The sequence below is a fragment of the Diadema setosum genome, chromosome 14 (genome assembly GCF_964275005.1).
Source record: "Diadema setosum chromosome 14, eeDiaSeto1, whole genome shotgun sequence".
Taxonomy (NCBI): domain Eukaryota; kingdom Metazoa; phylum Echinodermata; class Echinoidea; order Diadematoida; family Diadematidae; genus Diadema; species Diadema setosum.
In genome coordinates this window covers 6,405,816-6,429,469 of record NC_092698.1, presented here as the reverse complement: position 1 = coordinate 6,429,469, position 23,654 = coordinate 6,405,816, and the positions used below count along the sequence as shown (strand labels likewise).

General features: G+C 37.2%; 1 protein-coding gene across 1 annotated transcript; it reads left to right on the top strand.

Annotated features, from left to right (window-relative positions):
• Positions 1 to 1,039: 1,039 nt before the first annotated feature.
• On the top strand, positions 1,040 to 21,870 carry LOC140237861 (3-hydroxyisobutyrate dehydrogenase, mitochondrial-like). Its single transcript, XM_072317793.1, has 8 exons — positions 1,040 to 1,052; positions 1,754 to 1,782; positions 6,339 to 6,592; positions 7,140 to 7,261; positions 8,069 to 8,202; positions 8,858 to 8,934; positions 19,034 to 19,190; positions 21,712 to 21,870. The coding sequence occupies exons 1-8, from the start codon at positions 1,040 to 1,042 to the stop codon at positions 21,868 to 21,870; spliced, it is 945 nt and encodes a 314-aa protein (XP_072173894.1).
• Positions 21,871 to 23,654: the final 1,784 nt, after the last annotated feature.

The following is a 23,654-nucleotide window of genomic DNA, read 5'->3' as shown; positions in this document are numbered from 1 at the left end:
TGCCTCTTGCTAGAGGGGACGGTATGTTTACACAAAACATTGCTCAGTCCAGACTAGGGTTCGAACCCGGGTCCTTAGGATCGTGAGGCAGACGCGCTACCGACTGAGCCAACTCACTCACCGTGAAAGAGCAACATAGATGATACATTGGTTATGGATTAAAAGTGGGCACACGACTTCTACCTACCACGATTACAACAATTATTGAGGAAAGTGTAGAAGTATCTCAGATCTAGCCGTGTTAAACAAAATGAATAACCTAACTTCATTTTAGACATTATCAATTATTCCATGATATTATTTCGCCCTTTTTGATACCCAACTTGAGCCATTATGAAATTCTCTGGATCTCTCAAAGAACTGTCCGGATGCTTTAATCCCAAACTCTACAGTGGATAGTAATTTCAGTTCACGTTTGTTTGTTTCTAACACCGTTGATTCAAAGTCTGTGTGACAGAGTTGACACTGGCTTTGTATCAAAGAGCGTAGCCACTGCGTGCGCTTTCATACTCTTTGCTTTGTATGTCGCTGACAAAGGTATTTATGGGGGTAGATTATTGAACATGAGTAGGAGGGATTTTCCCCACATTATACCATAGCCAGACAATACGATCCCTTTATTTTGTACAAATTGTTTAGAAATAGTGACCAATCACATATAATTAGGAAGGACTACCCTATACCTGAGATTATTCAAACAATATACTGTACTAAAATAGTATATGTGAGAGCCAATCTCACAACTATTATCTCATCAAGTGTCAATCCTGTTTGAGTTAAAAAAAAAACAACCTTGGAAAGAAATAAATATCATAAGATATTGTTTATCTGTTCCATCCCCTCTTTCAAAAATAAGCACGGGGGTGAATAATGGCTGTACAGTTGTAAATAAAATAACACCAAGCCTAATCAAGGCAGTTGCAATATATATCTTGTCATGAATTTCAAATAAAAGATCATTTTACAATCCCATTGTACCGAAAATCAAATCTAAAAACTGGAAGCTAAATTACCATGAAGGCTACACAAATACTACACGATGATTGACAGATGTATTGATTAAGATAACTTAGAAATACATCAACAAATAGAAAAGCACTCATGCGAAATAGCTGAATGAATTCATAATCGTGTCAGGGGCGGATCCAGGAATTCCGTAAAAGGGAGGCGCCTTTACAAAAATGGGGGGGGGGGTCACATGCCCATTTTTCCTTTTTATTTCTTTTGTTTTAACAAAAAATAAAGAAGGGGCACGCGCCCCGTGCGCCCCCTCAGTATCCGCCATTGTGTGTCCTTGGTATGTCACAAAATTATCTACATCGTCACCTACTGCATGCCTACGGAATCAATCTCACATTAAGTTCCTATCTCACACTGAGGCTGTATAGAGTTAAATCAAGAACTGTAGTTCACTTCATCAAACACGACGTCGTGTCTGCCGATCATCGTTTGTTTTAACCTTGCCATAGAGTCAAGTTTGTTTGTTTGTTTGTTTGTTTGTTTTTGTTTATTTTTATTTTTTTTTTGCGGCGGCATTTTACCTTCTGCTCTTTTCAAGTTTATCGCATGCTTGGCTTGAAAGTCATACTCAGTATAATAACATTGAGCTTTGGCATGATTGATTAAACTTTTCGGGAATGAGCTGAGATCAGTTAATTCTTACCCTGAAAGAAAATGAAGAAATGAATATCAAATCAAATGTTAGCTCTTAAAAGTTTACAAATTCTGTCTTGTTTAACACGTTATTGAGAAGGCTTAGTCTGCAAGCATTCCCGGTCGTTGGTTTCTAATACGGACACGCCCACAACTCGCCCCTGCTGATCGCACCATTGATCGCGCACTGCCAAATTAACTGATCTGCTCGTCAACCTCGCATAACTTCATACGAAAACCGTCAGGCGTCATGTTGGCAGCTAATGTTCTCGCTTCTCGTTTCGCTAAAGCTGCTCCGGTACTGACAGCAGGACTAACAGAATGGTTATCTGGAAGAGATTATTCAGGTATTATTTCATTTGTCGTCACATAACCAAGTTTGGTCTGAACATTGCATTAAGCTCTCTTCCAGTTCTAGTGACATCCCCAACTTTGCATACAATGGAGAGACACCTGCAGAAAGCAGTTACAGTTCTTTTTTCTGAAGGTTCGTAATTCCGAAAATGAAATAAAGTTCCGGTTTCCCCCCAAGATTCGTTATTTCGAAAATGAAATGGGGTTAGTTATTCCGAAGGTCCGTTGGTCTGAAAATGAAAACGGGTTCCGTATCCCGAAGTTTTGTTATTCTGAAGGTTCGTTATTCCGAAAATGAAATAAGGTTAGTTATTCCGAAGGTCAGGTGGTCCAAAAATGGGAAAAAAAGGTTCGTTATCCCGGAGATTCGTTGATTCGAAAATGAAATTAGCCTATGGTTCGTAATTGCGAACATGAAATAAACTTTGTTTTGTGACAAAACGAGCAAAGTGATTAAAAAATGGTATACGCAAGGAAAATAAGATGTTGTGTCAGGGAAGGATCACACAAGTGTAAATTTTCAGACAGAGCACGTGTTGCGTCAAGAAGTGGCGTAAATCAAGAATCTTGATTTTAATCTATTTCAACATTTTCTGCCTGAGCGAATAGAGGTAGAATGGAAGTAGATTATAGAGATTATGATAGTTATATTAACAATGATGACGAATATAGATATAAATAAAAAGAAAATGTTGATGGGAGTATAGATAATAACTAACGGTAACAATGATCATAATATTATAATAACAATGATAATGATAATGATAACAAAAATTACAATTCTAATTATTACTCAATTACTCCGAAGGTTTGTTACCCCCCCCCCCAAAAAAAAAAGGGGGGGGAGGGGTCGTTATTCCGAAGGTTCGTAATTCCGAAGGTTCGTTGTACTCACCTTTTCTCCCATTTTCCGATTAGCGAACCTTATTTCACTTTCGGATGAACAAACCTTCGGAATAATGAACCCAATTTCATTTTTGGATTAACGAACCTTCGGAATAACAAACTTTATTCGATTTCAGGTTTGTTTGTACGCACCTTTTTCCATTTTGGGATTGACAAACATTCGGAAGAATTCTTTTAAAAGTTTTTTTTTTATAATTTTTTTTTCAAAGTTTCCTATATTATGTATAAAATGTTGTATTTTGTAATTGTATGATTTTTTACTTCACGGACTCACAGAAGAACAGCCATTGCCTGAAGTGAGTGACCCGTGGTGAAATAAAATAAAATAAACTCAAAATAAACTCAACAAAGAACTGAAACCGGAATAATGAACCTTCGGAAAACGTATAAACTTTTTTTTTTCGGACTAAGCACGAACATTATTTCATTTTCGGAATATCGAACCTTCGGAACAACAAACCCTACTTTATTTTCGAATGAACAAACCTTCTGAATAACGAACCTTATTGCATTTTCAGACTAGCGAACCTTATTCAATTTTCTGATGAACGAACTTAGTGAATAACGAATCTTATTTCATTTTTGGATTTCCAACCCGTCGAAATAACGAACCTTCGGAATAACGAACCTTTTTTCATTCATTTTCGGACTTAGAACGAACGAACCTTATTTCATTTGCGTACTATCGAACCTTCGGAATAACAAACCTTACTTCATTTCAGGTTCGTTTGTACGCACCTTTTTTCCATTGTGGGATTGACGAACCTTCGGAATAACGAACCTTCTGAACAACGAACTGTGACGGGAATAACAAACCTTCGGAAAGCAGAACCTTTTTTTTTTTTTTTAATTTCGGATTAAGAACGAACATTATTTTATTTTCAGAACATCGAGCCCTCGGAATCACGAACCCTATATCATTTTCGGATTCACGAACCTTCAACGAATCTTGTTGCATTTTCAGACTAACGAACCTTATTTGATTTTCTGATTAACGAACCTTCATCGAACCTTGTTGTACTTTCAGACTAACGAACCTTATTTAATTTTCTGATTAACGAACCTTGTGACTAACGAACCTCGTGAATAATGAACCTTATTTCATTTTCGGATTTACAACCCGTCGAAATAACGAACCTTCGGAAGAACGAACCATTTTTAAAATTCATTTTCAGACTTAGAACGAACCTTGTTTCATTTGCTGACTATGGAACCTTTGGAATAACAAAACTTATTTCATGTTGGGATGAACGAATTATTGGAATCATGAAACTTTCTATATTTAGATTAACGAACCTGTTTTTAATAATTTTTGTACTAACGAAACTGATTTCACCTTCGGACAATCGAACCTTCGGAATAATGAATCTTATTCTATTTTAGGAAAAACGAACCTCAGGAATGACGAACCTTATTTAATTTTCGGATGAACGAATCTGCGGAATAACGAAGCTTATTTTATTTTCGGACTAACGAACCTTGAGAATAACGCCACAAAATTAACATTTACTTTAACGAACCCTATTGAAATCGTTTTCGGATTAGCAAACATATAGGTATATTCGGAATCTGTGTGTGTGTCGGACTAACGAACCTTCGGAATGACGAACCTTATTTTATTTTCGGATTAACGAAACTTCGGAATAACGAACACCATCCGCAGAAAGCAACATGACACACTCCACGTTTAGTTGTACGGCCATGAAAAGCATTTCACAACAGGCACCTTATCATACTCTGAATTTTTCGTTCTGCCCATTATGATATTATGTGTTGCTCTTTGCATGTTTGAGGTGCAAATTAATTTGTATGGAGATAAATATGTATAGAGATACATGGTTAGATGGCAGTAAAGTGATACAACATTGCAGGGTTAAGTGTAATACACTGTGAATATGACATCTGATATTTGGAGCTCCCTGGAACAAGATCATGTTTAGATCTCAGTTATGAACTGTGAAGTTCTAATATTCTCATTTAGAATAATTTGGTCATGATTGGTTCAAAGTTTCTTTAGACTGTTCCAATATCACATACCAGATATTTTTAACACATCATGAACATCAAAGCTTGCGATAAGTCACCTGTTGGATAGCTTAGATCCAAAGGTTTCTGTCGATTTTTAGATGAGATAGTGAGAATCAAAGAGCGTACAAACCTACGCTCTTTGGTGAGAATGGTAGTATTGCTGAAATTTACTGAACGTAAATGACATGTATGTAATTTAAACAACAAAAGACATGTAATAGATTCTTTGCTCTTTAACTTTCGTCATAAAGAACAAATTTCCAATGACTGTCGTAATTACCAATATGTTTGTTTTCAGATAGGGATTTTTTTCTATATATAATTTATGAAACTGTTCCATCATGTTCAATGTAATATTTATTTTAACTGAGACATTAGGTTTAAGCATTTCAGTTGTTATTTGTCTTTAAAAAGTGTTGTTGCTTATTTTTGAGAAAGTTTGGTTTGTGGAATCTCTATCAGCATTTGTGATTTTCCATGATGAAATATCAATTATCATGAGCTAGTGTTGGGAATCCAGATTTAATGGCAGACTGATTAGTCATACCAGAAATGGTGTAATTACCTTGTCATATCAACTTAACTGCAAGTTCAATATTTTTGTTATTGCAGTGACTTTTGATGTTATTGTTGACTTGACGTGAGATATAATATATATATATATATATATATATAGGTGAGAGGAAGGATGAGACGATAGACGTAGCTTGAATCCTCACAGTTTGATTTTTATTCTCAAGCGTTCGGGCCTGCCCTTTATCAAAGACTGAGGACCAAAGAAATCGGGCAAAATAATGATAATGGATACAGAACAGGATATAGATATTAAGTATACAAAAAAATAATATTGATCAAGACAATAGTGAAAATAATAACGATAATGACTGAAAACACACCTTTCACACCATATATATATATATAATATACATATGTATATACAGCTGTATATATATATATATATATATATATATACATTTGTATGCATATAATACATATATATTTTTTAATTTTTCTTTTTAAATGAACTGACTGATCTAATTTGTTTTCTTTCATGCTGTCTCCTTTGGATCATTACTGTGCAACCTCTGGTATTCAGTGCGAAGAACGGTAAGCCTATATATGGGTAACATTTTATGATAAAGGAAAAGAGGAGGGAAAATAGAGAAGGGCAAAACAGTGGCAGATTTAACTTACCAATGACTGTATATATCAGTGTTTGCTCTGCTGCTCGTGCTTCAGCTCTTAATTTTGCAAAGACGTACAGATGTCTGTCACACAGCACTTTTCATCTCTTGCTTCAGTTCTAAAAATTATTTGTCTCCACAATTATGGAGAAGAACATACTAACAGCTCTACATAAAACAGCATCTGCCTGCTTCTCTCGGCCCTTTATACAGGCCTCCAAGACCCCCGTGGGTTTCATTGGTCTGGGCAACATGGGCAGTCACATGGCCAGGAATCTCCTGGACAAGGGCTACCCCCTGGTGGTCTGTGATGTCTACCCTGGGGCAGTGGCCAGCCTGGCCCAGCTAGGGGCCGATGTGGCCGACACTCCGGCTGAGGTGGCGGAGAAGACCGACAGAATCATCACCGTGCTACCGTCGAGCCCAAATGTCTTGGAAGTCTACACAGGGGAGAATGGCGTGTTATCGTAAGATACACTCTCTGCAAGCTCGCTATACTACTCCACCCTTACTTATCTTTACAGTTTTGTCCTGCCTTCCTTTCTTTCATTCTTCTTTCTGGTTTCTTGCTTATTTCTTTTTATCCTCCTTGTTACCTTTCTTTTTCTCTTATTTTCTTTCTTGCTCATTGTATGTCTTTCTTTTCAAGAAGTCAGTGATATACTGAGTACCTTAATGATGTAGTGATGAAGCAGATAATAATGTGGCAGGTTGCATTTATTTCTGTCACAGAAGTATGAGACCTCGTTACAGGCCTCGTTACAGAGCTCAATTTCATAAAGGTTTCCGCATTTATACAGCCTTGTAAGTTATCTGATTGGATATGTATTTGCATTTTTGTTTCAAGTACAAGACAGTTTTGAGCATGTTTGGACAATTGGAATTTTGACAAAGCTAACAAAAAGAATGGTGCAACTTTAAAAGGGTTGGCATCTGTTCGATGTTATAACTGTACAGGTATCATGAATAACATTGATTGGGTCACTACTTTTTTTCCACTAATACTGTCTTCAGGAGAGTGCAGTCGGGTAGCTTTCTCATAGACAGTAGTACCATAGACCCAGCTGTGACAAAGGATGTCGCTGCTCTCGCCGAAGAGAAAGGCGCCACATTCATGGATGCACCTGTGTCAGGAGGTAATGGAAGTCAATCCATGGGATCAAATAATGAGAAACCTTTAGATTCTACTGATTCCTCACACAGATGATGTGGAAAATGATGTTCCTTTTTGTTTTTGCAGTGTCCTTGTTCCTGCTCCTGTTCATTGTTGTATATTAACTATTTTAGAATGTACAATTTTTCTACTCCAGTCATAAATTCTAAGAGATGATTAAAGTCTGTTTTTGCCGCACATTAGTGTTCAAATCAATTATTCAGATAGTTCCTTTTGCGGGGGGGGGGGGGTGGGGTATTTTGTAATGCGCAACTAACTTTACTACCCCCTTTGAGACTTACACATTTATACACATATTAATATACATTTTGAGAAGGTCTTGGCATGTATCATGAATGTGCAGCATAAGCGGATCCAGAGGGGGAGGGGGTGGGCGTTGCGCGCTGGAGCTTTTTTTGTTTTCTTTCTTTTTTGCTTGTCAGCCGATGAAACCCGGAAGTGGCGCCAGAAATATTTTGGCTCCCCCCCCCCCCCTTTTCCGAATTCCTGGAGCCGCCCCTGTGCAGAGTTCTGCATGAGCAAAGTTGATTCCGGATAGCAATAGAATAATGCAGTGTGAATGGAAATGGAAATTGGCAAAAAACATGTTCGTACACAGTCATGTGAAGGATGAAGTCATGCGACTTGCTGGGAGAGTAAACACCCTTTCAGAACTATGACCAATACCACATTACTGTCAGGTGTATTATTTTTCTTCAACTTTTTGATTTCTTCTCCTGATCTATCTTTCTTTTTCATCACACCCTCCAATTTATCGTCCTTTGCCAAGGTGTAAACGCTGCCAGGGACGGAATCCTCACATTCATGGTTGGTGGGAAGTCAGAGGAGTTTAAAGCGGTGGAGGAACTGCTCCGGAACATGGGGAAGAATGTGGTCCACACAGGACCAGTGGGCACTGGGGAGGTAGGTAGTGCTTCAGTTGCCATGGTTGCACATCAATGGTATCAGTGACACTTCCATAACGTATTCCTTAGCCATAAAGTTAGTAGCATATGATAAAGAACTGTTGCATGACTCAACTTTATGGCTGATGGTTACAGTTCGGTAAATGGTTAAAAAGTTCGTTATTCCGAAGATTCGTTATTCCGAGTGTTCGTTAATCTGAAAATCAAATAAGGTTCGTTATTCTGAAGGTTCGTTAATCCGAAAATGAAATAAGGTTCGTAATTCCGATGGTTTGTTATTGTACGTACCTTTTTTCATTTTCGGATTAACGAACCTTCGGAATAACGATCATCCCATTTAGTGACTGTCCATACTGGATGCTGGATTAACATACTCTGTTCATTTCTGTGAGAGTGGACATTTTTTTTTTTTTTTTTTTTTTTTACCTGTAAATTTTCTGCAAGCAGTCACGTGAGTTTTCCCAAGACTGTACACATGACACAAACAAAAGTATTGTGAATTGAATATCATTATGTTCATTTTTGTGCTGGGACAATGTATCACCATATCGCTATGCAAAAACAAACAACCCAACCTGTGAAATATTCCATTTTCAGGTTAGTCAACTCATACAGGGGTAATTGACAGTTTTTGGTCTCGCTTTCTTTTACAGGCAGCGAAAATTTGTAATAACATGATGGCGGCAATTTCAATGATTGGCACGTCAGAGGTCATTCATCTTGGCATAAGGTAAGTCCTCAATACCTCGGCATCATAACCAGGGGCGGATCCAGGAATTCTGTAAGGGGGGGGGGGGTGACTAATATTTCTGGTGCCACTTCCGGGTTTCATTTCATTTTTTTTCTTTTTATTTCTTTTGTTTTTAACGAAAAATAAAGGGGGGGGGGGCGTGCGCCGGTTGCGCCCCCCTCTGGATCCGCCACTGATAACCTATATTTTGCTTGTGCCTTTTACACCTGGACATGGGTAGGACTGTTTGCAGCAGAGGCAGATCGCCCCTTTTCTTAAAGAGTAATTGATGAATACTGTAAACACTGATATTATTGCGTAGGCCCCTACACCCCCTTACGCGAATGGCAGTTGATCAGACATCACCAGTTTTCACGAGTTGTGAAGTCTGCGCCATGTGGTCTTCTCATTGTGACAGTGGCGTACCGTGATGGGTCAAGACATTGGGGGGGGGGGCACCTCATGGCAGCAACATCAGAATTGCATAACGGTACAATTAAATGCGAGCGAACGGAGCGAGCGAGCTTGAAAATTTTGACATTTTACAGTCCCCAAACTGCCGTTTGTAGCTATATATAATAATATAATATATATATATACATATATATATATATATATATATATATATATATGGGTGAAAACGTTGAACGATGTACAATTGGGCAAATCAGGGGTCAAAATTAAAACATGTGACTCATTGATATAGATACATTTCAGTGAAATGTTATTATTGTCAGCTTTCTTGCAAACCCAATTATACTGGGATATCTCCAAGGGTGTTGTTTTTATCAAAGGTTAAATAGAACTGTGACATAATGGCGAACGTCTCTGACTAAAATAAACATCGTTTTAGTGAAAATTCAAATGAAGGGTGAAAAACATTCAAATGAAGATAGTTTAATCTTGTTCATACTTTCGAAGACTGTCTTAATTTGGTCCTAAAATATTGTTTACCTCCTGTGAAGTTTACAAAAGCTAATACACATGGAAGTTAAAGAAAAAGCGGAGTTTTTGTCATTTAAGCAGAGATTTTCATATTCTTATCTTCACATTCATCTCATTTGAACAAAACATGTAGCAGGGGTCTCATTTGTTTAAATGTTAATGTTCAGTAGATACTAATTATGAATTTAGTGCATTTCGTTTGATCAAATCACCATAAAAGCCCTATACAGACGCTGGAAGTAAGCCATGTTTTGATCAGAGACGTTCTGGTTTCACTCATAGACGTTCCTCAGACATAGGCAATACAAATGATGTCCTTTGATCCATATTTAAGAGTTTTGTGAGCAAACAACATTTTCCTTTATTAAACACATGTTAATCTTTGTCAACAATTCAGAATGGTAATTTCAACTTGAATTATTTTTCATACTAACTGATTGTAATTACGAATCTCCAAATTGTAAGAGGAATTTCGATTTCTGCACCAAAAATAAAAAAACAAGCCTGTTCTTGATATATTATTCAGATCTTACAACACCTTTTAATGACAGACAACAAAATTACATGAAAAATTTGCAATTTCAACTACTTTACCTAATTACTCATTTATATCAGAGACATTTGCTTTTCCATCAGGGACGTTTCGGCTGTAAGTTATCACTAAAATTAAACATCAAACTCCCTATTTTAAAAGATGCTCGCAACTGGACATTCCACATTCATTGAGAAATCATTTACCTAGGCCTAAATGTCGAGAATTGTTTTTGTTTATGATGACCACTACTTTGCATTTACCTTCAGGTGTATTATGCAGGTGTGCCCACACGCTATCAATTTTGTATATGTTTGCTTTCAATTGTAGTCCAAATCTATAACAAAGGTAAACACAAATTTATTGATACTAATTCAATTTGACCCCTTAGTCTATAATATGATTGTATGAGTATAAGCCAGTTTGGATTTTCATTAGGGATCGTACCTGGGCCACTGTTATGATGTCGTCTCAGAAAGCTGTAATTAACCTTTGCTTATCCTAGAAGCATCAAATTTCGCTGCGCTTTTTTTTTCATACTATGGCAGATATAAATTGTAAACAATGTAATGCACTTGCCACAACACCAAACTCAAAAGAATATCGACAGTGTGGTATAGCAACTGTTTGTTGACCAAAAGTGAACTGAAAACCTCTTTCAAGAGGTTGACAATGATAACATAACAATATCACATTTTATCTGTCACATCGTTAGGGGATTATAATCCTTCCTTCAACTCAAAGGCGATGCATTATAGTGTTCATAGTGGAAACTAGGTAAGGGACATTCTTAATAGACGTTTCCTTGTTTCATCACAGACGTTAGTATTTTTCCTTTTCTCATGTATTTGGCTTACAAACCTCAAAAATATCACTAGAATATTTCGCCTTACTTCCAAAGGAAAAAGCTTCATTAAAAGGGAAATTCAGCCCAAATGTATGAAGTTATTCGCTGATAAGAAAGAAAATCATACGGGCTCCACAAAAATGAGAAGGTTGTGACATTTTGAAGTTTCGCTAGTTCTTCAGTAAACAATTTTTGAATGGTCATTATGAATCTGCAAATGGCAAAATGAGCATGTCATCCCCTCACAACTTGCCATAACATTTGAACATATTTTGAAATTTCCAGTTTTTCATTCAAACATAATTATGCCCCAGGCTTAAATCCGGGTATATATGTAACTGATCACTATTCCGAAGGTAATCAACCAGGAATAGCATTATGTTTCAGATTTCAATGCCAGAAACATTAAATTTTCGTTATTTTTTGTACACGATCAATGGAAAATGGAGAGGTTATGACATGGTTAGCTCACTCATTTGCATATTCTTATCCACTGTAAAAAAAACAACCTTATTTGCAGAAATTGGCAAAAATTCAAAAAGGCAGTTGGGACATAATTAAGGGTTCAAGTGTGTCCTGCCATTGTTTCAAATTGGGTGCAAATTATTTGAACCTTTACTTCTTAGCGTATAAGCCTCAAATTTCACAGGCTCAAAAGCAAACGTAGTGACGTGCATTAAAAACGGAGTCGGCATTATAACATTGAACTGAATTTCTCCTTCATTTGGTATTCAATGTCCTCAATCAGTGCATAGTATCGACTGTGTCGCTTGCGACACCTGAAACCGGGGTTGGGAAAGTCATTATTGTGTAAACAGATGGCACCTCCAAGATATCCGTCCGGTCTTGCCAGTACCACGGCCGTGGTCTGGAACGCTCCATGAACATGACTGAGACTAAAGATCCTAAACAGGATATTAGGAGTGTTTACAATCCATCCGGTCTTCCCATCTTGCTGTAAGAAAAAAAAAAGAGTAAAAATGATATTAAAGTTAACTTGCCATGCACTGGAGCAATGTACGCACAAAATGAACGTCTCTGATCAAAATTATAAAATCAACATTGTTTTTAGATTGCGCAAATTACCTAGAACAATGTATGTATACGAGGGCCATCTGCAGTGGAATAATGAAAGATCTACTCCAAATTGTAGTAGTTGAAAATATGTGAAACGTCCCGTATAACGTCTCTGACGTAAACATCTTTGCTTATCAGTACTTAATGGGTTTGATTTTTACAAGATATTAGCATTATATTTGGATTGAGGAACCTATGTGCTTCAAACGTGGGCAGCAATTCGCCATGATGGGTCATTAATATTGGTTTGAGAACAGATCTTATTTGTTCAGAGAACGTCCCTGACCTAAACCTGTTTTTCTTACATTTCTGCTTCTCTCACAAAAAAATACGTAATTCAAAGTGACTACTACATTATAATTATAGACTACTGACCTATTACTATTCATAAAACACAGTTTCTGTCCAGGCAATGTGTTTACACTTGCTCAATCAACAGAAAACCTTAAATTTGAAACTCTTCTACATATTTTCAACATCTTTCAGGAAGCTTCATTTTTCTTAATATTATAACACGCCCGTGTAAACTTTGTTCTTCTTGTTCCTATAATACTAACCGCACCCATCCAGACCTAATTTTACTTTAATGTTCTCATAATTTGAAGAATGGATGTCTTTATTTCATGAAACAGTAATTATCAGAGACGTTTTTCATTTTGCTCAGAGACGTGCGGTCTTTGATCTTCATGTAGAATCTTACATATTTACTGTCTATCCTTTAATTTATTTCTAATCCAAAGGTTAAAATACATAATTTAACAGATGACACTAATTGGCAAATCTACGAAATGATAACTGTTATAAATCGGCACAAACACCAGGAAAGTTTTTGTTATTACTCACATTTTCAGGATTTGTGGGCATTTCCGTTGTTGAATTATGCCGACTCGATTCCAGGATGGCGCGTCAGTGCGTAATATAAGCGCGCAAATAAAGTATCACGCAGTGTGTAAGTGTCAGATGAGGGAATATCCCTTTTAGTGGAGCGGCATAGCCGAATAATTGTGCATTTTGTGATAAAAGCACCAAATTTCGTACACAGGTTGACAATAACGTTTAGATTAAATTAAGATATTGAGCCATCGAAAATAGCGCCCTCAACGTCCCTGGCAGCCATTTTTCAAAATGGCTGCCATAAATGCCGTGTTTTCGTAAAATTTGCTAATTTTAGGAGAGAAAAGTCAATAAGATTTTGGTTTCAAATGGGAAATTACATTCAAAATAAATCTAGATATTTTGCCATCGGAAATAGCGCCCTCAACGGCCATGGCAGCCATTTTTCAAAATGGCCGCCATAAATGTCATTTTTAAAAATATTTGCAAACTTCAGAAGGGAAAGCCAGTAAGGTCTTGCAAACAAGTGGGAAATTACATTCAAAATGCATCTAAATATTTGGCCATTATTAATTGCGCCCTCAACGTCCATCTGTCTAATAATGTGCCACTTCTTCGATGATTTTGAAAATTTCAGAAGGGAAAAGTAAATAAGATTTCGCCCATAAATGTTGATTACATTCAAAATAAATCTAGATATTTAGCTATCGGAAATTGCGCCCTCAACGGCCATGGTAGCCATTTTGTTTCAAAATGGCCGCCATAAATGCCATTTTTTGTTGAAAAATGCAGATTTCAGAAGGGAAAGCAATTTTTTTTTTTTTTTTTTTTTTGCAAACAAGCGGAAAATTACATTCAAAATAAATCCAGGTATTGGGCAATTGAAAATTGCGCTCTCAATGGCTATGGCAGCCAATCTTTTTTTTTAATGGGCACCATAGTGTCACTGTTTCATAAAAAAAAAAAAAATGCTAATTTCAAAAGGAAAAGTGAATGAAATTTTGGTTATAAATGGGAAATGACATTTAAAACAAATCTCGATATTGGGCCATAGGAAACTGCGCCCTCAAGGGTCATGACAGCCATTTTTCAAAATGGCCGCCATAAATGCAATATATTCGAAAAGATTTGCTGAAATCAGAAGGGAAAGCCAACGAGATTTTGCAAACAGGTGGGAAATTACATTCAACAGTAAACTTATTGGGCCATTGCAAATTGCCCCCTTAATGGCCATTCCAGCCATTTTTCAAAATGGCCACCATGAATGCATTTTTTTTTGTAAAGTGTTGCAGACGTCAATCAGAATTTCCACAAAGGTGAAAAGTTACATTCAAACTAAATTTGATAATAGGCCATCTAAAAGTGCACCCTCAACAGCCGTAGCAGCCAAGTTCAAAACAGCTGCCATGGATGCCCCCCCCCCCCCGTTTTTTTTTTTTTTTTTTTTGCAAAAATTTCTGATGTCAGAAGGAAAAGTCAATAAGACTTTGCAAACAAGTTGAAAATTATGCTCAAAAATAAATTTAAGTATAGGGTCTTCTTAGAAGGCGCCCTCAAGGGCCATGCTGACCGCCATTGATGTCTGCTTCTTTTTTTCTTTTTCTTTTTGATAGAAAAAAAGAAGAGTGTATTGTAGCCATTTTGACAAATAGCTGAAATAGCAATTGAGAACAGCTTATGATGGCTAAATGTCTAAACTTCTTTGTTTGTAATTGTCAACTTGCGCAAAAAAAAAAAATGTTTATTTTCTTCTTCTGGCATAAGGACATCTTCATTAAAAAAAAGGCATCTATGACAGCCATTTTGAAAAATGGCTGCAATTGCCATTATTAACAATTTTTTCTTCTTGAAAATTTGTGAAGGAACAATTTCTACAGTTAATGCAATCTAGATATATTGTTTGATTTTAAACATGATTTTTCAATTTATGTACACATTTGCTAACTTTTCTCTCAGAAATTACAATTTTTTAAAACAAAATGATTATGACAATCGCAGCCATTTTGGAATATGGCGGCCATGGCCGTTGAGAGCAGTATTATAATAATCTAATACAAAAAATTATTTCAAACATAATTTTCAAATTGTGTGCAAAATCTTATTGACTTTTCTTTTGGTGAAATCAGGAAATAAAAAATAATTGAACCCATGGTGGCCATTTTGAAAAATGGCTGCAATGGCCATTGAGGGCGCCATTTACAATAATGTAATACATAAGCGCAAGATATATTTCAAACGAAATTTTTGAATTGAGTGTAAGATCTTATTGACTTTTTCTTCTGGAATTAGTAAATTCAGAGAAAAAGGTGGTATTTATTGCAGTCAATTTTAAACATGACTGGCGTTGAGGGCGCAATTTGCAATGGCCCAACATCTAAATTTATTTTGAATTTTATTTCCCACTCGTTTGCAAAATCTTGTTGATTTTCCCTTCTGAAATGAATTTTTATAAAAAATTGCATTTATGGGGACCATTTTGAAAAAAAATGGCTGCCATGACCGTTAGGGGGCGCAATTTGCGATGGTCCAATATCTTAATTTATCTTGAATGTTATTTCCCACTCGTTTTCGAAATCTTACTGATTTCCCTTCTGAAATTTGTAAAATTTTACGAAAACTGGCATTTATGGCGGCCATTTTGAAAAATCCCTGCCATGGCCGTTGAGGGCGCAATTTGTGATGGCCCAATATCTAAATTTATTTTAAATGCTATATTCCAGTCGTTTACAAAATCTTATTGATTTTTCCTTCTGAAATTTGTAAATTTTTACGAAAAATGGCATTTATGGTGGCCATTTTGTAAAAATGGCTGCTATGGCCATTGAGGGCGCTATTTACGATTGCCCAATATCTGAATTTATTTTTAATGTTATTTCCCACTCGTTTGCAAAATCTTCCTGATCTTCCCTTCTGAAATTTTTAATCTTTTACGAAAAGATGGCATTTAGGCGGCCATTTTGAAAAATGGCTGCCATGGCCGTTGAGGGCGCAATCTGCGGTGGCCCATTATCTAGATTTTATTTCAAATGTTATTTCCCACTCGTTTGCAAAATCTTATTGATTTTCCCTTCTGAAATTTGTAAATTTGTATGAAAAATGGCATTTTATGGCGGCCATTTTGAAAAATGGCTGCCATGGCCGCTGAGGGCGCTATTTACGATGGCCCAATATCTGAATTTATTTCAAATGTCATTGTCAACATGTGTGCGAAATTTGATACTTTTATCATAAAATGCACAATTCCTCTAATTTTTCAAGCTATGCCGCTCCACTATTTAGAGATTTTCAATCAGAGACATTCGCTTTGATCAGAGACGTTTGCCAATTTGGATTTTCAACCAGAACTCATTTTTATGGACAATATGTTGCTCTTGTTGCCAATCATCATAATCGCCTGGCTCACACTGACGTACTGATCACCAGTTTTTATCTCAAGCATAATCAACTTTCATTAATGACACCATTAACCAATCGAACATCTCTGATGGTTATTCAGTATAATTTTCTTTAATGAGCCACCACGTGATTATTTTATACAGCTCACTCACAAATTTTGATGGAATGGTAGTATGGATAAGACGCTAAATAAATATGGCCTTACATGTTTTCATATTCATCCTGGAGTTTTTGCGTCAAGGAAAAGATAATTCATTCAGAGACATTCTTTTTCAGACATGAGTGAATTCAAAAGTTCCTGATAAGATAAATGATAAACACGTTCATGGCAGAAGTACTTGATAAAATAGTTGGAGTATGTGGGCTTACTCACAAGGAAAAACAAAGCTGTAGAATTGGATAAGAACAAAAATTGCGACGTCGGATTCTGGGATTTTTTCATAAAATATGTATTTTTGTCAATTTTTTCAGCTTTAGGGCATTATTTTTTAAGGAAATGCGGTAACAACAATACAAAGTGTATATTTTCTGAAAGGCACAACCCTCCCCTACCAAATGATACATAAAACTATGAAAAACACCCACAGGTGACAATTTTACAAGGGTTTGAATATCGCAAAGCCCGAAAATGGCCAATTGTACATCGTTCAACGTTTTCACCCATATATATATATATATATATATATATATATATATTTGCTTCTGAAATTAAGGGGGTTGCACCGGACGCAACTACTGGCAGTCGTTGGCAGTAACATCAGGAGAACGGCATAACGATTAAATGCGATCGAGCGAAGCGAGCGAGCTTGGAAATTTTGACATTTATACAGTCTAGCTATATTTTTTCGCTTTGGAAATTATGGCGAGGGGGCGCACCGAGCGCAACTGCTGGCAATTACTGACAGCAACATCAGGAGAATTGCGTAACGATTAAATGCGAGCGAGCGAAGCGAGCGAGCTTGAAAATTTTGACATTTTACAGTCCCCAAACTGCCGTTTGTAGCTATATTTTTTCGCTTTGGAAATTCAGGCCCCCCCCCCCCTGAATTTCCAAAGCGAAAAAATGTAGCTACAAAACCGGGCGCAACTGCTGGCAATTACTGGCAGTAACATCAGGAGAATGGCATATAACGGTTAAATGCGAGCGAGCGAAGCGAGCGAGCTTGAAAATATTGACATTTTACAGTCCAAAAACTGTCTTTTGTAGCTAAATGTATTGTATATTTTTTCGCTTTGGAGGGAGGGGGCGCCCGCTGCGTCCCCTGGATCCGCCACTGGTAGTCAAGGGTGTCGGTTTATGTTCATGATTGGGGGAGGTATGACCAGCGAGGGGGCGTCGAAGTGACCAAGCGGGAGAAGGATGTCCAAAATCTGCACTTCATATAGAGCATCCCCTAATTTGTTTGTGTTTGTGAGTGTGTGTGTTTCAATTGTAGATGGAAAAGTTAGGAAATAGCCAAGGTCAAGTCTTATTATTGGCAATGCAAGGTATTTTAATATAGACTAGTATGTAAAGCAACACTGCAAAATCAATGATCAAGCTTTGATAGCAAATGTGTACAACCTATCAAACATCACATTGCGTAACATTGCAGCGACTCTTTTTGCCATTCCGATGTTCTGAGTACACTGCGCACATCCTGCTTATATTCAAAATGCCAACCAGGAATCACGCTGTCGTCTACGGGCTTTTTGAACAATGTTTCACTATAATACCTCTTTAATTATATGGTTAAAAGAAATCTTAGAAAAATATCTTTTTTCTTGATCATCCTTTCATGTCGATTTCAAAAGCAGTTTACTAACCCTTGAATTACCATTTTGGTAGTTTTTTTCTTTTTTTTTACCAGCGGATTGGGGGGGGGGGGCATGTGCCCCCCATGCCCCCCCCCCCCCCGTAGTTACGCCACTAATATTGCAACAAAAAACAAAAACAAAAACACAAGTGTTTGGAAGAAAGTATGACCTCTCAAACCGACCATTTTGTTAAAACATTGCTTGAAATGACATCAAATTTCTCAGAAAAGAGTACCAGTAGGCCTAGAATCGTAGTCACTTTATATTGCAATACTAGCCTGCTTGCCTTTATTGGACAGTACTGCGTGCGTGGCAAATTTTGTTTTCCATCTTAGAAATTTGACATTTATGTGCGCTGTTGTTGTCACGATGGAGATCGAGCCTATTCACGGAAATAAAACCACCGCAAAAATGCCCTGTACAGTATATCATTCAACTTTCACAGAAATGGAATCAAAATAAATGAAATTAAAAAGTAACAAAAGTATACCGTGGGGAAAAACACAGACAAAGAAGCAAGCCAAAGCACTGAAGTTGTCCCCTCCTATGAAAAAAAAATAAATTCCTATGTATGGCCTTGGATGTGGATAGCATTATTAGGCCTATGTACAGTGCACTTTGAATCCAGGGAGATGACCAAGTGTGGTTTTACACATTTTTTTTTTTTTCAGGCTTGGTTTGGACAAGAAGGTTCTGGCAGACATCATGAGCACAAGCACAGGGCGATCCTGGTCCTGTGACACCTACAACCCAGTCCCGGGAGTGATGGAAGGGGTGCCCTCAAGCAACAACTACCAGGGCGGGTTTGGCACTGCACTCATGGCAAAGGTATGTATATAGGCCTACATCGGTGTGCACCCCTGACTGTGTGTTCAAGTTTAAGTTTAAGTTCATTTATTTGTCTCTCTTCAAGGTATATCAATGAAGAATACACATACTCTTGCAAAAGAAACCAACACACAGTACAGAAACTAGACAGAGATAAACAAGAATGTGGCATAGTAGCCTAGAGTTTGAGAGGAAAGAAAGACGAGGTATTAGTTGAAGCAGAGCTTGTATTGTAAGGCTCCTCTGAAAAATACAACGTATGTAATTTTGATTTAAACCTGAAGTGGTTTAATTAGCAACTGAGAAGAAAAAACGAACTTAAAAATATAAATATAACTAGATATATCGCTACGGCGACTGATATGCCTCCGCCATAATGCATGGTTCTCCTAATAGGTCTATAGTACAATGTCTTGACAATGTGTGATGACAGTTTCACACAATTGGCAAAATATTAAAATGACAGGTTTGCCACAAATGTGCTGAATGTTCACTTTCATAGAACTAGGTTCAATTGGACGAATGATTAAAATGTCAGAGTGCAGGTATTTGGGGAACTGATGTTTTTACTTGAATTTTGACCCTTTTATACATTGAGTAATTTTCAAGGTATTGACAAAAAGTATAATTTCAGTATCAAATGGGAAAATAACATTATCTAAACCTGGCCTTTGACCTTTGACCTCACAGTTCCAAAGAGAATCACTGTTAGGTTGAACATGCATAAATATGTAAGTTTCATGATGATACCTTGAGTTACTTTTGAGATATGGAGGAAAAAGTGCAATTCAGCATTTTCACTTGACCTTTGACCTTTTGACCTTTGACCTTTTCGCAAGAAACTTCCCACAGAATATATATTGGGTAATACATGCATACATCAAGTTTAAAAAAAAAACCTTCAGGCATTGCATAAATATAAGGAAAGTAGTGATATTTTGAGGAGTTGACCTTGACCTTTGACACCTGTCCTTTGAACCATGACCCCCAACTTCCCTAGATAATCACTGCCCATTGGAACAAGCATATATACTAAGTTCCATGAAGATACCTTGAACCATTTGCAAGATATGGAGAAAAACATGAATTTTCAACCTTTTTTTTTCACAAAATAACCTGTGACCTTTGACCTTTGACCCGTGACCCTAAAATTCAAACAAAGTATCATCCCCCCAGGATATACCCTCATACCAAGTTTGATGTAAAACCACCACACGGTTCTTGAGATATCGACAACAGCAAAACGGGACGGACGTACGGACGGAAGAACCGAAAACATAATGCCTCCGGCCACTTCGTTGGCGGAGGCATAAAAATACAAATACATAAAGAATACTGCTTATAATAGTACATACAATTTAAATAGGCAAGAGTTTAAACATAAAACATACCAGTAAAGCAAGAGTATAAGAGTATAAGAAAGCTTAAAAAAGAAAATATAGATAGTGAAAAGAAGAAGAGATGAAATAGAGATTACAAATATGTCTACAGTAGGCCTACATCTTGCCAATGTGAGACGGCAGTTTTATGTGATTGGCAAAAATCATTATTTAGTATACTCTTATTGTCATGGCAATACTTTGATCCATTTTTAAATATTGGCCAAAAAAAAATCGAGAAGTTTTAGCATTTTCACTTGACCTTTGACCCCATGGCCCAAATCTTTCCCTGCAGAATCATTGTGCAATAATGTGTGCTGTACATTCAGTAATTTCCAAGGTATGGAGAAATAAAGAGTGTAATTTCAGCACCAATTCTTATTGTATTTTTAGCGTTTTTACCTCACTTTTAATGACCCTTGACCTTCGACCCCTGTCCCAAATCTTTCCCTACAGAATCGTTGTGCAGTTATGCATGTATATACAAAATTTGATTATGAAAGCAGAAGCATTGATTCAGTCATTTCCAAGGTATGGAGAAAACAGTATCACTTGAGCATTATAGTGTAATTCTAGCATTCTAACCTGACTTTTAACCCTTGACCTTTGACCCAATGACTCAAATTTTCAAAGAGAATCATCGTCAGGCATTGTTAAATACAAAGTTTTACGAAGATACTTTGAGTCATTTAAATAATTCTGAGACATGGAGGGAAAAAGTGGAAAATCAGCATTTCCACTTGACCTTGACCCCATGGCTTAAAACTTTCCCTAGAGAATCTTTATCTGGTAATACATGTATATTGGTATACACTAAATTTCATGAAAATACCTTCTGGCATTGCGGAGATATGGGGGAAATAGTTAAATTTTAGAATTTGACCTTCATCTTATGACATTTGACCTTATCAGGTGAGCACTATAACTGCAATTGTCGTAGCAACAGGAGAAATATGGCAACCCAAACTGACTTTTGCATGACATGGTAATACTCATCTTTCCTGCCTTGTCAAAGGTTACTGAATTCCAAATCGTCTATAACCTGTACAAAATGTTGTTAGAACAATGTGTGAGGTCTGCGGAGGGAACTCTGCTCTACTCGTCATTCTGATGAGATGTTGTGTCTGTATCACTCCTGATAGGATTTGGGGCTGTCCAGTGCAGCATCCGTGGCCACCAAGACACCGATCCCCCTTGGATCCCTCAGCTGCCAAATCTACCGCCTGATGTGCAACCAGGGATACGCCCTCAAGGACTTCTCCTCCGTCTACCAGTTTCTGAAGGAGAGCACAGACTCATGATATAATTATTCTCTCTGCATCCCCCTCTTTCCCTCTCCTGCCTCCTTCCTCCATCCCTCCCTTGACCCCTCCTTTGCTGCCACCAATCCCATCGCCCCTACAACCTCCCCATCACTGTGCCATGACAATGATATGTAGTTATACCTCCGCCAAGGAGAATATACTTTGCCAGCGTTGGTTTGTTCGTCTGCGTGTCTGTTTGCAAAATAACTCAAAAAGTTGTGAACAGATTAAGATGAAATTTACAGGAAAAATTGATAATGACACAAGGAACAGATGATTAAATGTTGGTAGTGATTCAGTTCACCGTCTGGATCCAGGATTTTTTTTTTATTTTTTAATTTTTTTTTTAATGAAGGATTCTTTATCACTGGCGAATACGGCCAACAGGGAATTCAAACTGTATGTATTTGAATGCGCATATGCACACTGAGCACGCGCTCGAGATGCAGCAGGAAGCTAAGGTAGAGAGACTCTGGACAGGATTCTTTGTCATTGAGAAATAGGGCCATTTTCAGCACATGTGTAAATGGGTGGAAATGAGCTGCTTGGCAGAGGTCTGCGCTCTCTGAGTGCTTTTCTAGTTAGAGAGTAGTGAACAAATAACAAAAAGAACATGTTATTTTATATGTTACACATGGCTCAATTCCTAGTGTCTGTAGATTGTAGCACTGTTGGCATTGTCTTAATTTGTGTTTCCTTGTACTTTGAAATAGTTACTGTTTATAATGGTGATGTCCTTGTTACCTGCTGTACATGAATTAATTCTGGATGATATTTACATGTAGCATATGGTGGAGGTGAGAATTGGGCTTTGAACTTTTTGCAAGATACCAAGAAACACTTATGAAATAGTACAGAGCATACCATTTTAAGAGGAATTCAAAGTTTATTTCATGAAAATCGGGTTATTGGAATGACTGAAACATCCAAAAACAAAGCGATCGTAATAAAGTGCGGGTCCCACACTTATTAGAATCGCTCTGTTTTGGATATCTCAGCCATTTCAAAACCAATTTTCATCAAATAAACGTTGAATTCCTCATGGAATTCCTCATGGAATGCTCTTTCATATTTCATAAAAGGTTTCTTATTATCTCACGAAAAAATGTTAGAAACCTGAAAATAGGTCTTAACCAAAACTATACGATGCTTTGAAGTGATCTACGTTTTTTTAAGCTGTGCTTTTCAGTGTACCACTTTTCTCCATTATTATATTTACTTTTTTGTCAACCTCGCAAAGTGTGCATTGCTATTCTTGGCTATTCTATGAAATTACATACAGTCAAACCTGTCTTAGCGGCCACTGAAAAATTCCCCGCAAGAAATTGCTGTATTATAGACCATTTATATAGCAGTCACCTGCCTAACGCGGCAAGCAGCCACTCATTTCGTATCCCGAGGTTAATATCCAACTGCGTATAGCGGCCACAAAAATTTAGCTGAACAGTTAAATCAGCCATGAATTCGTTGGCTTTTACGTTCATTGTGTGAATTCTACCGAGTCCCAGTCACAACCACACACACATGACAGACAAACGCAGCTCTTTGCTGTGTAAAGCCGTCTTTCTATCACTAACTTGACAATAGAGCTAGGCTTCAGTAATGCTGCCCTGAATAGATGCTACAAAGGCAAAGACAGCTCCTAATAACATCTTAGAATTTTACCAAAATGCCAACTAGTGATGAAAATCCCTTTGAATAAAGACAATTTAGGATACTTGTCTAGCTAATTGTTGTTTACGTCAGCTTCGCACATTATGGATCCCCTCAAACTCGCTCAT

Bases quoted from the DNA above. Each gene is read 5' to 3' on its own strand.
- LOC140237861 (XM_072317793.1), top strand. The intron at 1,783-6,338 runs GTTTCTAATACG...CCCTTTATACAG, and splicing joins GCAAGCATTCCCGGTCGTTG to GCCTCCAAGACCCCCGTGGG. The intron at 19,191-21,711 runs GTATGTATATAG...CACTCCTGATAG, and splicing joins GCACTGCACTCATGGCAAAG to GATTTGGGGCTGTCCAGTGC.